This window comes from Saccopteryx leptura, chromosome 1, assembly GCF_036850995.1.
Source record: "Saccopteryx leptura isolate mSacLep1 chromosome 1, mSacLep1_pri_phased_curated, whole genome shotgun sequence".
Lineage (NCBI taxonomy): Eukaryota > Metazoa > Chordata > Mammalia > Chiroptera > Emballonuridae > Saccopteryx > Saccopteryx leptura.
Genome location: NC_089503.1, coordinates 363,856,924 through 363,871,796, shown reverse-complemented (window position 1 = coordinate 363,871,796; position 14,873 = coordinate 363,856,924). Strand labels below are relative to the sequence as shown.

Genomic DNA, 14,873 nt, shown 5'->3' with positions numbered 1-14,873 from the left:
GGATTTTTAAAATGGAAATTGAAATCATGGCTCCTCCAGCAGCTGTTTGGATTTTAGCAGCTCACTTAGCTTTTATAGACTTTGGGCTTCGATCTGTAAAGAACAGAGTTGGGAATAATCTTTCAGGTTGGGGTAAGCACTATTATATTATAAATTTAACATCTGTTTTTGATTCCTTGATCATTCATTGGGTATTACAAGGGAATGTATATATTTCTGTAGCATCTGTTTTAGTATCTTTTCATTTGATATACAATAAATCAACCTTTTCATTTAGCGTTAGGTTTTTGGGGGGATAGAATTAGTTGTTTTTTTTATGTAATATCAATTAAATGAGAACATAGTATTCTAATTGTATGTTGAAAATACTGAGTCATAGAGATATTTTAAAAATAGGATTATTTCTTTTCTGGCAGAAACGGTATTGAATTTGAAGGAAGATTGTTTCCCAAAACTATTTGAAGTGTATTGTTTGTGGGTCATGGGAAAAAGAGGAGTGGTTTGTAAGCTGTCCTCACTTTCTGCAGATTTCCTGAGTGACAGTATTTTTTTTTCCTGGACAGTGTTAATGGACACATAAATAATAAAACTTTCATGATGAGTTTAGACTCTTATGGTCACTATGACAACCAGGGTTTTTTTCAGGAGTATTAGCTGCTGTTTATATAAATGTTCATTTGTTGTATTAAAGACTTTACCTTAGCATTGAAGAAAGTTTTTTGAAATTCTTTTTGTTGTTTTTTTAGTTTTTTGAAATTTTTATTCAATCAACTACAGAGAATAAATTTATCTTTTCTAAGAGAGAAAAAGACTTACATAGATGCTTTATTTAGCTCCTTGCTTGCTATCCGTTCATTATTTTTCTTTCATTCGTAGTTGGTTCCCTTTATGGATAAGTTGTTTTTTTACAAGATGATAGAAACAAAAACAAACCACTTGGAAAGGAAGATAATGAAACTGAAATTAAAATAAAATTTTTCTGCCCTGGCTGGTTGGCTCAGCGGTAGAGCATTAGCCTGGCGTGTAGAAGTCCTGGGTTTGATTCCTGGCCAGGACACACAGGAGGAGCAACCATCTGCTTCTCCACCCTTCCCCTTCTCCTTTCTCTTTGTTCTCTTCCTCTCCCACAGCCAAGGCTCCATTGGAGCAAAGTTGGCCTGGGCGCTGAGGATGGCTTCATGGCCTCCGCCTCAGGCGCTAGAATGGATCCAGTTGCAACAGAGCAGTGCCCCAAATGGGCAGATCATTGCCCCTGATTGGCATGCTGGGTGGATCCCCGTTGGGCACATGCAGGAGCCTGTCTCTCTGCCTCCCTGCTTCTCACTTCATAAAAACCAAAAACTTAAAAGAAAAAATAATTTTTTCTTTTCATTTTTAAAATTTTTTTGCGAGCTAGAGGGAGGCACAGACAGGAAGGGAGAGAGATGAGAAGCATCAAGCATCAACTCATAGTTTTGGCACCTTAATTGTTTATTGATTGCTTTCTCATATGTGCCTTGGCTGGGGGGGCTCCAGTTGAGCCAGTGATCCCTTGCTCAAGCTAGCGACTATGGGGTCATGTCTATGATCCCACCCACAAGCCAGCAATCCCTCACTCAAGCTGGTGAGCCTGCACTCAAGCTGGATGAGACCATGCTTACGCTGGTGACCTTGGGGTTTCAAACCTGGGTCCTCAGTGTCCCAGGATGATGATGCTCTATCCACTGTGCCGCTGTCTAGTCAGGCAAAATAAAAATAATTTTTGAAGAATTCTAGTAGGTGATTGATAACTTTGACTAAAAATAGACAATAATAGAAAATGTCTTTCAACTATTCTAGGCCTTTTTGGATGTTTGGTGTCTCGCTGTTCAAGCAGATTGTCTTTTATGATGGAGTGCATTTAAAAAAATTATTAAACTCTTTGCTGGACATAATGTGCTGTGCTGAGTAGGTAACTAGCTACCAAAAACTTTGCTTATTGGTATTTCAGGAGTTAAGAGAACTTGCAATAAGTGATGTAACTATAAAGTTTGTGGAAGTATTCAATAGCTTTGTGACATAGGAAAAGGGTGGCTCCTTTGGAGATGATTTCAGCCAGCGAATGTTTTTTGAGCATTGACTATGTTTGGCCACAGAGTTAAAATTCTATTATGAGAAATGCCAGAGAACATTTTTTTAAAACTTTATTTTTATTTCCTTTCTATTGAATTTATTGGGGCGATACTGGTTAACAAAATACGGTAATTTAATTGAAGAATTTTTATTGTGATAGATTTTCATAAGGAATGTTGATGAATGGTTGAATTTTATAAATAAATAATCTTCATAATCTTCTGGAAGATTACCATATTGTTTTCTTTGCATAAACTAACTTTGTTTCCCATAGCATGTTATTCAGAACAGAGATCCTATAGCATACATACACTTTGAAAAAAATAATAGGTGGTTTATTAAGTTGGGATACTGCTTACTCTCTGATGGGAAATTACACACACATTAGTGCTTTAAGGTTTTGGAAGCCCTGTACTAAAGAAAACCTTTTAAATTTTATATTAAAATCAGTGTTTCTATATTTACTGAAGTTGATTACGGAGGAGTTTTAAAAATAATTCATATTAACATCTTTGAGCATTCATTTTCTATAGCTGTACTTTGAAAAATGTTCCAATAAAATTTTTTTTCAGATTAAAATTATGAATCTGTCCTGGCCAGTTGGCTCAGTAATAGAGCCTTGGCCCAGTGTGTGAAGTCCCAGGTTCAATTCTCAATTCCCAGTCAGGGCACACAGGAGAAGTGACCATCTGCTTCTCTGCCCGTCCCCTTCCCCCTTCTCTCTCTCTCTCTCTCTCTCTCTCTCTCTCTCTCTCTCTCCTTCTCTCTCCCCTCCTCCTCCTACAGCCATGGCTCAATTGGTTCAAACGAGTTGGCCCTCGACACTGTGGATGGCTCCATGGCCTCGCCACAGATACTGAAATAGCTCAGTTGCCAAGCAATGGAGCAGCAGTTCTGTATGGGCAGAACATCGCCCACTAGGGGGCTTGTGAGGTGTATCCCTGTTGGGGTGCATGTGGTAGTCTGTCTCTCTGCCTCCCCACCTCTCAATTAAAAAAATATTTATCTTTTTTAATCTCCCTGTCCTACTTACTCTTCCTTACCGAAGATACTGTTATATTGCTAACTAGGCCTTTCATTATTCTGATCTCTGTCTTGAAAATCTAATGTTTGTGAATTTATCTTTTTTTTTAAGAACATAAGCTTTTTGAAACAATATGCTGTACTGTTTAAGTGCATGGATCCTAGAATTAGATTATAAGAGTTTAAATACCGGCAGTTCTGCTTATTCTTGGACAGTGTACTTGACCTTTCTGTACTTCAGTTTCCCATTATAAAATGGGAACAACAGTAGTACCTATTGCATAGAGTTATTGTGAGAATTAAGTCTAAAGTGCTCTTACAACAGTTACTGTTACATGGTAAGGGGTTAGTAAATATTGTTAGCTACAACATGATTAGAGAATATGCAGATAGACTTATAGATAATATAACTAGAGAGATTTAGAGACTTTAACAGTCTAAAGTATCTAGTTGAATGGTTGACACTGGCCTGCTGACTTTTGTAAATAAATTTTTATTAGAACATAGCTGTGCCCATTTGTTTACATAGCGTCTATGGCTGCTTCCAGGCTACAGTGGCAAGTTGAGTACTTGCAATAGAGATAATATTTGCTGTCTGGCCTTTTATGGGAAAAGTTTGCCAATCCTTGATCTAGGTGGCAATAAATGCTTTATACTGGCACATATTAAGTACTAATAAGTATCTGCTTAAAGTAATACTATTCACTGAACAAATACTTAATAGGCTTCTGTGTATTTCAGACTATACAGGGTGTGTCAAAAATAAGTTTATAGTTGGAGTATGCAAAGCATAGTTTATTCTTGTATTATTATTATTTTTTGTATTATTTTTCATGTGAACAACTGTAAATCTATTTTTGCTCCACTCAATATATGGAAAATGGGGGGTAGTATAAATGTTTAAAAATGAAAAATTATTCATATTTTATTCCCAGAAATAGCTATTTAATTTAATGTATTTATTTTCTGTCTTCGCTCTTCTGCAGATAGTTATATATAGCTTGAAATTAATCTTTGTTTTTATATTTGGTGTCATTTGTTTAGTACTACTTGGTGGACTGCTTTATCAAAAGTATGTTTTTTTTTTTTTTTTTTTTTTAAAGAATTTTTATTTAATTTTGTTTTATTGATTGCTTTTTAGATAGAGAAGGAGGGCGGGGGGGGGGGAGGGGGAGAAGCGGGAAGCATCAACTCTTCGTAGTTGCTTCCTATATGTGCCTTGACCGAGGAGGCCCAGGGTTTCAAACCGGCGACCTCAGCGTTCCAGGTCCAGGCTTTATCCACTGCGCCACCACAGGTCAGGCCAAAAGTATGTTTCTACTTCATTAAAAAAGTTTAGGTAGTATTTCTACTGACTTTAATGAAATGTACTTACCATAATTTAGTTAAACAGTGCCCTATTGTTGAACATGCAGGTTGAGTGAACTTTGTGCAGATACAGATAACATTGGATCAACATCTCACAGCATGAATCTTTGTTTTGACTTATCTTTGGGACCTAGATGTGGAGTTCAGGGATAGAGGCTAACCAGTACTTTCTGATCACTGATGTGTCAAAGTCTTTTTCTCAAGGTATCCAGGTTAGTAATCATAGGTTAATTTATTTTTTTTCTTAATATCTTTAGGAAAAAGTCGATTTTCAACATGCTCATGGGTTACAAGAATTGGAATTTATTCGAGGACATTCTGATACAGAAGCAGCAAGACTGTGTGTGGACCAGTGGCTAAAAATGCCAGGTATTCTTTAGAGATCAGTGGAATGCTAAGGTTACCTAGCTTCCGTATAGCTTTTAAGACATTGTATTCATTGTATTTGGTTGCTAATAAGTATATAAAGTATATATATTAAAATTTAGTTTCAGTGATTCTTTTTTTTTGACAGAGACAGAGGGACAGATAGGGACCAACAGGCAGGAAGGGAGAGAAATAAGAAGCATTAATTCTTCATTGTGGCATCTTAGTTGTTTATTGATTGCTTTCTCATATGTTCCTTGACTGGGGGGCTACAGCAGAGCGAGTGACCCCTTGCTCAAGCCAGTGAACTTTGGTCTCAAGCCAGCAACCATGGGGTCCCGTCCATGAGCTTGCGCTCAAGCCAGATGAGCCCGCGCTCAAGCTGCTACCTCAGGGTTTTGAACCTGGGTCCTCCGTGTCCTGGTCTGACACCCTATCCACTGCGCCACCTCCTGGTCAGGCTAGTTTTAATGATTCTTAATAATGGCCTACTTTACTGATTATATTCCTGCCTTGGCAAAAGTATATTTTGAGTATAAGTAATATAGGTCATCCTTGAGCTCATTAGATATTGCTCATTTATTCTTTTATAATTTCATAGATACTATGTGAAAGTACATGTGTCCCTGGGAGGGTATATAACAGGTTATTTAAGGTCAGGAAAGGCTTCTCTGAGGAAATGGAATTTAAGCTGAGATCTAAAGGATTAGTCAGTGCAGCCTATGTAGATATTCTGTTAGTAAGTGACCACATGAGAGGCTCCTCTAAAGCATTGGGTAGGCTTTTCTTTACTCTTTGCAGACCTGAGATTCCAGGAAGAGTCCCTGAAACATTTTTCCCCTGCTAGACAATTAGGTGCAGTTTTTAAGAGTCAATAGGACTGTCCCACCATGGCAACTTTGTAGCCTATCTTATAGAAGACCCTCTAAGCCAGGGGTCTCAAACTTGCGGCCCACGGGCCGCATGCGGCCCGCCGAACAATTTTGTGCGGCCCGCAGACTAATCCACAAAGTTCAAAATATTTTGGATAAAATTAAGTAAGCCTAGGGGCCTACTTGTATTTTTCATTTCTCTAGCATCCTAGCTAGGTATTAGCTTAGTTAACATTAGTTGTGATGCGAACTACAGTTTCTGGTCGTTTTGTGACACTGAGTAAACTGCATGTACGATTGAGCTTGTTGTACTGATTTTTTTTTTGTTTTCAACTGCAGTGAGAAAAGTGTTGCATAACAGTTGCCTTTTGTAGACCTAGTGCGGCCCGCCAAACGGCTGTGATCTTGCTCTGCGGCCCACATGCTGAGTTGAGTTTGAGACCCCTGCTCTAAGCCCTTAATGGCTTGGAATATCCACAGAAACCTTAGCTGTGGATTTAATTCAGCAGATTTAATTGCAAAAAGTCATTAGAAATATATATGCATGCACTGGTCAACTTTGAACCTGGATATCTTGTTCTAAAGTTAGTTTTCAGAGGGCTTTTTAAAAACAGTAAAACTACTACCACTTATAAAATAATTCCAGTTATGTGTAGATATTTTGACACTTGGCCACTCCCTAAAACATATTTCCTTCTTATTACTTAATCTGTTTGTGCCTGGAAAATTCTCACCTCACTCCATCCTCCCTTTTAAATACTTTATTCCTCTTTTTTCTTCTTACTTGCCTGTGGGGTTAGCCTCACATATAATACTCAGCACTAGAGGTTGCTAGAATTATTAATTCTACATAAAAGTTTAATTGCTCAGCCTTCTTTGATCCCACAGTACTTGATTCATTTCTAATGTAGTTTTTTCCCTGTTATATCTGTGGGGATAAAGATCAGTGCTTATTAATCCTACTTAGTGTCACTGCCTTAAAAAAATGCTCAGCATAGAAATGCTCAATAAATATTGGTTGAATATTATGCCAAAGGAGGCTGTATAAACATTTGCACGTGAACACAGAAAACAAGCCCAGAACTTGAGTTCCAAATGTGACTTCATGCAGCTATATAAATGAATTGTTTGGCATTTCAGACCTACTTTAGCAGAAAAGACTTAGGGTAAATGGTTTTGCTTCTTGGAGTTTTCTTCTAAGGCTATATTTTTAAAGAAGTCCTTCTTGATAGTATTCAGTTCTCAGTACTTGTTAGAACTAGCTCTATGGTTTTACCTTAAGCTGGAGCAGAATCACCCAGGAGCTTTTAGATACATGTCTAAGCCAAACCTCCAGAGATAATCAGGGCATCTGTAGTTTTTAAAAGATTCCTAGGTGATTTTGATAGGATAATAGGCTGGAAATACTAAACTTTATCACCTCGACGATCTCTTCTAAAAATCTTTAATCTCTTATGAGTCTAACACTTTCAAGTCCTGTCTAGAATGGTTTGGGGCCAATAATATGCCCCTTTAATCTAATTCCTGGCCTCAAGATTGTCAGAATATTTTAATTCATTGTAAATTGAATTCATGAGCATCTGTTTGTGTATTTACCTGAGCAAGCCGAAGGGGAACACAAGTCATTTAGCTGTGTCTTTACGATTCTTTGTAAGACTTGGTATTTTATACATCTTGAGGTCATACCTGGTTCATTAGTGGCTGATAAGCTTGAGCCTGGAGGTAAGGTCTTCAGTCATGCTCTTTTTATGTGATTGTTTAATCTTTTTTGCTTAATCCCTGCAACACTGTAAAACTGAAGTTTGGGATCTTCTGCTAGAACAGTTGCTTTAGCATTGGGTTGTGAGTATTTATTTTTCATAGATAGGCCTTAGAGAGTGATGAGATTGTTGAAGAATATATAGCTGGGGAAGACAAATGAGTCATTGTACTCTTAATTTTTTAGGCAAGTTGTGAGATTTGTTTAATGACAGTTTTTTAATTAAATTTATTGGGGTGACCTTGGTTAATAAGATTATGTGGGTCCCGGGTTCAATTCCTAGTCAGGGCATACTGGAGAAGTGATCATCTGCTTCTCCACCCCCCATCACCCCTCCTGCAGCCATGGGTCGAATGAGCAAGTTGGCCCTGGGCGCTGACATGGCTCCATAGTTTTACCTCAGGCACTAAAATAGCTCGGTTTCCGAGCAGCAGAGCAGCAGCCCCAGATGGGCAGAACATCAGCCCCAGACAGGGGTTGTGGGTGGATCTCTGTTGGGGCGTATGCCAGACTCTGCCTCTCTGCTTCCCTGCCTCTCACTTGATTTAAAAAAAATAAAAGATTATATGGGTTTCAGGTATATAATTCTATAATACATCATCTGTATATTGTATTGGTGTTCACCAGCCCTGTACTCTAATTTTAAAAAGTGAGGTTCTAATTCTCAGTAACATTAAGGGACTCATTCAATCTATTCTAAAGTATCTAGCTATTATAATTCAGTTATTTTTTAATTTTGTATTAAAAGTTGCTTAAGTACTTTATAATTACTCTAACTTTAGGAATCTGACTTATAGACCTTTCCAGTAAGGCCAGTTTGAATGTATTTGCATATTTAATAATTTAAAAACTTACTCTATATACTATTTAAGGAATTGAGCTGCTTAAATCTCTCTGTACTTTGTCTTTCCATGGGTAAAGCTTATTTTCTTTCAAATGATTGCTTTCTCTATTAGCCATAGTCTCTATTTGGCTAAATAAAGGTCTCAATGGGCAACATCTGGAATGTCGATGGGCAATAAATAAAAATTTATTTCTAATCCTGACTGCATTAAAAAAAATAAAGATAAAAAGGTGTTTGTTATTTATGCCTCTTTAAGATTAAAATAGGATTAATGCCGTGCCGTTTATTGTTGGCAGAATACATTTATAAGCATTTTGGAAGTTTTTAAATGTGGCATTTTCTCCAGGACTGCCACAGCAAAAAGGCAGTTGAAACCTTAGGTATATAACCATTTGGAAATCTTAAAACTAGATGGTGTTAAAGGAACAATATTCTATCTAGTTGAATGCTTGGGGCTTTGTAGAAACTGTCAAATATCCAGTTTCATTGAAACAATCCATAAGAAATAATAAAAGAGAGACAGCAAACTATCTTTATATTAGAAGCCTCCTGGCAGTTTTATAATTCATTATTTATACAACGTAATTCTAAATTTTCCATTGTCTATCATGTATATCAAATCCATGGGAACATAATTTGACCAGGGGTATTAGTCTATAAGAGTTGTGAGACTATAAGACCAAGATTATAAAGAAAGAAAAGGGATGAAAGAGGACCAGGATAAGAGGGAATTAATGAAGAGAAGGTAAGGATGGGCAAACTATTTTCTAATTGGCTTTGAAAGGAGAAAAAGGGAAGAGACAAAAGAGAATAAATAGAAGAGAGATAACAAGTATAAATTTGTTTTTGCTGACACTTGGATTACTTGATGTCCAGGTTGGAGCAGTAGCTGGTTTCCTTAGAAAGTATCGCTTTTATTCTCCTTGCCTCCTGTCCTCTCTATTTCTCCCCCGCCCTCTCGGTTATTGTTTAACATAGTTTTCATAGAAGCCAGATCTTCTGTAATATAGCTATACCTTATAATGTGTTTTGATAGTTAAAAAGAGAAAATAAGAGTTGGAAGAAAAGATTTTTGCAAACTTATATAAGTGAAAAGAAAGGAGGTAAGCATTATGCAGAGCAACTGATTTTCTAAAGCATTTGATCTTTGACTTTTCTTGGCTGTTGAATTTAAGGAAACAGATTTTTTTCCTCAAGAGAAGGCTACTTGGAGATGTTAATAACTGCTTTCCTTGTCCCAAGTAACTATTTACTTTTTGGTTATTATATCCTTTTATAAGAAAGCTTATAAACATAATTTTACTTCTGGTTGATATTGTATCATAATTTTCATTGTTTTGTCATAATTTTGATTACCAGTCCAAAGGACAAATGTCTGAAATAGGAACTTAAGAATTTATATTCCAATGATGCAGGACTCAAAACAGGCACAATTAATTCTGGAACAAGAAGTTCATTCCAAAGAGGAGGCCAAATGCTGGTGTCTGGGAAACCAATTTCATGTCCTATAATGCACTGTAACAAGAAATTTGATAATGGGCACCTTCTCTTAGGACACTTGAAAAGGTAAGTATGATATTCAGAATAGTGGATACTGAAGATCAAGTGAGTTACAAAGTGATTTCATAAAATGAAAGTGTAATGTGCCTCTGCCATTGTAATTATAGCTTTAAATTCCAAACTCAAATTGTTTTGGGCTGTTATGATAACATTATTTACAATTACATTTCTTAGATTTCCTAGAAGTCTTGGTGAAGTCAGATTCTTTTAACGAAATTTTGTCTTTAAAGTAATGTAGGCTTTTAATATGTTTTTATTCCTAAAATGTCTCATAAAATTCTGAACAGACTTTTGCATTGCTATGCAGTTGGGTCAGTTTTAGGGAAATCCAGCCCATAAGTGGAAATTTTAAGAGACATAAAGCACTTACAGTCTTGCCCAAAGAAAGCTAATACGTACTGCTTTGCAAAATAAATGCTAAAGACATACATAGTAAAGTTAACACTAAATATTTTATTAATGAAAACCCATTTTATTATTTCACTGGATTTTTGAATGGTAGAGGGTGAAAAAGAAAATATTAAGGAAGGCAGTATTAAAGTCATTAAACATTTTTTTTTTTAAGATTTTATTTTTTATTTTTTTAAGACTTTAATTATTGATTTTACAGGGAGAGGAGGGAGCGAGAAGTATCACCACATAATGGCTTCACTTTAGTTGTTCATTGCTTGCTAGTCGTATGTGTCTTGACCGGGCGAGTCCAGGGTTTCAAACTGGCGACCTCATTGCTCCAGGTCAATGCTCTATCCACTGTGCCACCACAGGCCAGGCAGTCATTAAACATTCTTACCATCAGAATCACCTCCTGATAAAGGAATTGAGAGTTTGAGGCTCTCAGCCATTATATTTTCCAGATGTCTCACCCTACTTGTCTTACCTTACCGAGAGAGGTTTCTAGAGGGAGCTTCAGTGCTCTACAAATAAGGAGGTAGCATACTGTATCTAACTGTTTTACAGAAGTCTTCAATGCATTTTAATGACACAAATTTCTTATATGGTTAAAGTGAACATTAGAAGGATTAAAAGCCATTTTTAGGAAATAGAGATGTGCCAGAAATTTTGACATGAGGTTATTTAAATTATTTGTGAGCTTTATGGTCAATAAGGCAAGAAGAAAAGACGGTGGTCTCTACTTTTCAAACCGGAAAAGTTTGGCAGGAGGTGCCTGAATCTCTTCTGTTGGATCTTGAGTACTTTTATGAAATCTGAAGCTGTTGGTTACTGTCTGAAGGGATTGCATTGCATGTGGGAACCACTTGATAGTTCCTGAATGTGAAGAACATTATTAATATTTCAGTAGAAAAGTAAGGTTCTGAATGTGTTGTATGCATGTTTGTTTAGCTTAACAAACGAAGCTAAATAGTTCTGCCCCTTGAATGAGGGCTTTTCTAATGTTACCTCTCTTTTGCCAAGTAGGTTTGATCACTCTCCATGTGACCCAACAGTTACACTACATGGACCTTTCGTCAGTTCCTTTGCTTGTGTAGTATGTTCTAAAATTTTTGTTACTCAACAACAATATAGGGAACACCTTTTTTCTGAGGTAAGAGCATGTCCTAAGTTAAGAGTAGGTATTATTCTTGCTGCTCTAAAGCTTGCAGTCACCATGTTACACATAAAGATCAAAATCATATTTGTCTATGAAGAGTAAAATGATTTGGAACATTAAATTATTGTGGGCAGGTAAACTTGATAGCTGACAATGAGGAGTCCTAAAGATTATCATGAAATCCTTCCTTTTATGGACTTGCTTTCTGAAATTAACTAACCTTGTTTGAGATGCTCTGTGAGTTAGTCCCATCATAAGAGCTAGAACCTTATTCTTAAGTCCAGTGCTTTTCACTGCCTGTTGAAACATTGAAACTATGTAGTGAATAATTTTTTTTATTAATGCTAGTGTTAAGAAATAGATTTAGTCTTTAGAAGGCTGTGTTATGTAACTCATTAAGTGTTATTTCTCAAGGGACATGAATTGATTCATGGTATATGCAAATCCATATAATATAGAACCCTGTTAATGAATGTTTACATATTTAATATTATGAGTAAATGATCCTAATTGCTTATTCTTTGGCGTGTGTCACAAGGTCATTCAAGGAAACTAGTATGCATTAGCTTGTAATTTTGTACCTTGAATTAGCCAGAAGAGGTCGCTAGAAGATTGTATGTTGTTGAATTCTATTTTGTAAAGATAGCATTCTTCAATGAAAGAGTGAAATTATCCACAATATGCATTGTTGTCTTGATTTCCTCCCCTTTTATTTTCATCTCCATTTTTTTCCCATCTAGACTGGTGCTTCACAAACTTTAATGTGCTCATGAATCACTTGGGAGTCAAACTTTAATGTACACATGAATCACTTGTTAAAATGCGGTTTCTGATTCAGTAGATCTGATATGGGGCCTTAGATTCAGGATTTCTTTCTTTTCTTTTCTTTTTTAAGTGAGAGGCGGGGAGATAGACTAACCCCCATTGTGCCCTGACCGGGATCTGCCTGGCAACCCCCATCTGGGGCTGATGTCCCAATCAACCAAGCTATCCTCAGTGCCCAGAGCTGACACTCGGACTAATCAAGCCATTGGCTGCAATGGGAAGAGACAGAGAAGGGGTAGAGGGAAGGGAAGACAAGCTGATGGTCGCTTCTCATGTGCGCCCTGACTGGGGATTGAACCCAGGACACCCACATTCCAGGCTGACACTCTATCCACTGAACCAACTGTCCAGGGCCTAGATTCAGGATTTCTAACAAGTTTCCAGGTGATGTCAGTATTGCTGGGTCACTCTTTGAGTAGCAAGTGTCTAGTATTTTTTTGACATTAAAGTCATCCAATGGGTATATCACTAGATAACTTCCTGCTTTTCTCCCTTTTTGGTGTGGTGGTTATGGTGTTGGTAGACATACTGTGCTGTAAGCTTCAGTGTGCCTTAAGTTCACTTGTGGGTGAGTAGGTACTACCACTGTTTTTCATTCTGTTCCTAGGGCCATTCTGTCATCAAAGGTTATTTTTCCCCTTTGCTAGTCTATTCTTTCCAGCCCTGGGAAGGCACTATACTACTTTCTGTCTCTGTGATTTTACCTTTTCTGGATATTTCATACAAATAGAATTGTAGAATATGTGGCCTTTCTGTCATTTTTAAGGCTTATCCATGTTGTAGCATTTATCAGTATTTCATTCCTTTTTATTCCCAAGTAGTGTTCCATTGTATTGGTATATGCCACATTTTGTGTATCAAATTCATCCAGTTTATGAACACTTCAGTTGTTTTCTGAAGTTTTGGCTATTGTGAATAATGCTGCTGTAAGTAAGTGTGCAAGTGTTTGTGTGGACATATGTTTCCTCAAATGAGTTAAATTATTGGGTCATATGGTAATCATGTTTACTGTTTTTGAAAAACTGCCAAATTATCCAACACACTATACCATTTTACTTTCCCACCAGCATTATATGTGGTTCTAATTTCTTCACATCCTTGCCAACACTATCTTAAAATAGCCATCTTCATGGGTATGAAGTAGTATTTTATTGTTCTACTTTTTTATATATATACAAATTTTTATGCTGTATTTTATTTTAATGTAACCAGAAATATAATAGTACTTTAATTTACCAGACATTCTATTTCCCATTTCTTCCTCTAGTTTGTAGATGGTATTTGCAAATATGCTATATACTTAGGTATATTCCAATAAAATTTTATGTAGAATCACATTTTGTTTTATTGAGAAAATCATTTAAACAAGTGTTATATTGAATATATTTATAACTCACAATTGAACTAAAAATTATTTTCTTAGAGTTCATTAGGTGACATTTGTTTAAATTGGTGGTTAGTAAATAAATGCCTTTAAGGCTCTTGTCATTTAGAACCTTCTAATGAAATACAAAATATCTTCCAGGTGTGATCTTTTATGTGTCATTCATCAAACTATAACGGTATGGGGAGTAGTGGAGAGAGAGCATAGAATTTATAACCAAAGTTATAAAGCTGTATTTGAGTGGTAGCTTTGTCTCTTCTCTAAGATTACACCTTGGTTGGGGGGGGGGGGGGGACGGGACTGGTAATTTTGTTATCTAAATTTTGTTTTCTTATTTGTAAAAGATGAAAAACATACTTTATGATGTTATTGTAAGGGTAAATGGAAAAGCATTTTGAATCCTAATATGGTGCTTGACATGTGCTCAGTATAAATATATATTTGCTATTCTTCACTCTTGCCAAATCTCATGAGACTACACAAACTATTTGATATCCCTAATGTAAATTTAAGATATTAAATTTAACAAGACACAATACAACTTTTAAGGCTATTACTGTAAAGAACATTATCAAGAAGTTAAATTATATTTATACACAAGCACACATACATACAAATATACACTTAAATATTTCCAATTTTTTGATAAAGGAGGCTCTTACCAGATTTGGAAATCTAGATGCTAGAAAGGACATGCCTGTTAGACTACATCAAATTTTAAAGTATATGTGAAATTAATCAACAGATATTCAAAAATATTTACAAAGAGAATGCAACAAAGAGTTTCAGTAATGAAGTTGAGCAGTAGAAAAAAACAAAAACAGTGAAATAGGCTAAAGAATGTGAATAAGCAACATATAGAATGTAGGATATTTACAGAATTGTATGAATAAATGCTCACACTCACTAATATATAGGAAATACAATTAAACTAACAATGAGTATCAACATTTGTCAGACTGCAGAAATAACTATTGCTACCAGGTTAGGATGTGTGATTTGGTAGAGCCATCTTGAAAAGCAAGCATACAATATCTTTTAATATTCAAATAATACACCTTTAACCCAGTAGGATCACTCTTGATAATCAGAAAAAGCACTTATAAATAAGAATTATAATCAAGGATATTTACAGCATCACTGTGTATAGTGGCAAAAATAAAAAAAAAGGCATCAAAGTGAATACTTGACTAGTGGATTGACAACATGGAGTAGTTGGCACCCTTTAATAA

General features: G+C 36.1%; 1 protein-coding gene across 2 annotated transcripts in view; it reads left to right on the top strand.

Moving 5' to 3' along the window:
- The window catches only part of ZNF451 (zinc finger protein 451), a 90,341-nt gene that overhangs the window by 37,669 nt on the left and 37,799 nt on the right, over window positions 1-14,873 (top strand). For both annotated transcript variants that reach the window (XM_066359124.1, XM_066359125.1), the window contains exons 5-7: window positions 4,740-4,851; window positions 9,739-9,889; window positions 11,300-11,426. In XM_066359124.1, the coding sequence (XP_066215221.1) occupies window positions 4,740-4,851; window positions 9,739-9,889; window positions 11,300-11,426 (390 nt within the window). The remainder of the gene's footprint in view (window positions 1-4,739; window positions 4,852-9,738; window positions 9,890-11,299; window positions 11,427-14,873) is intronic.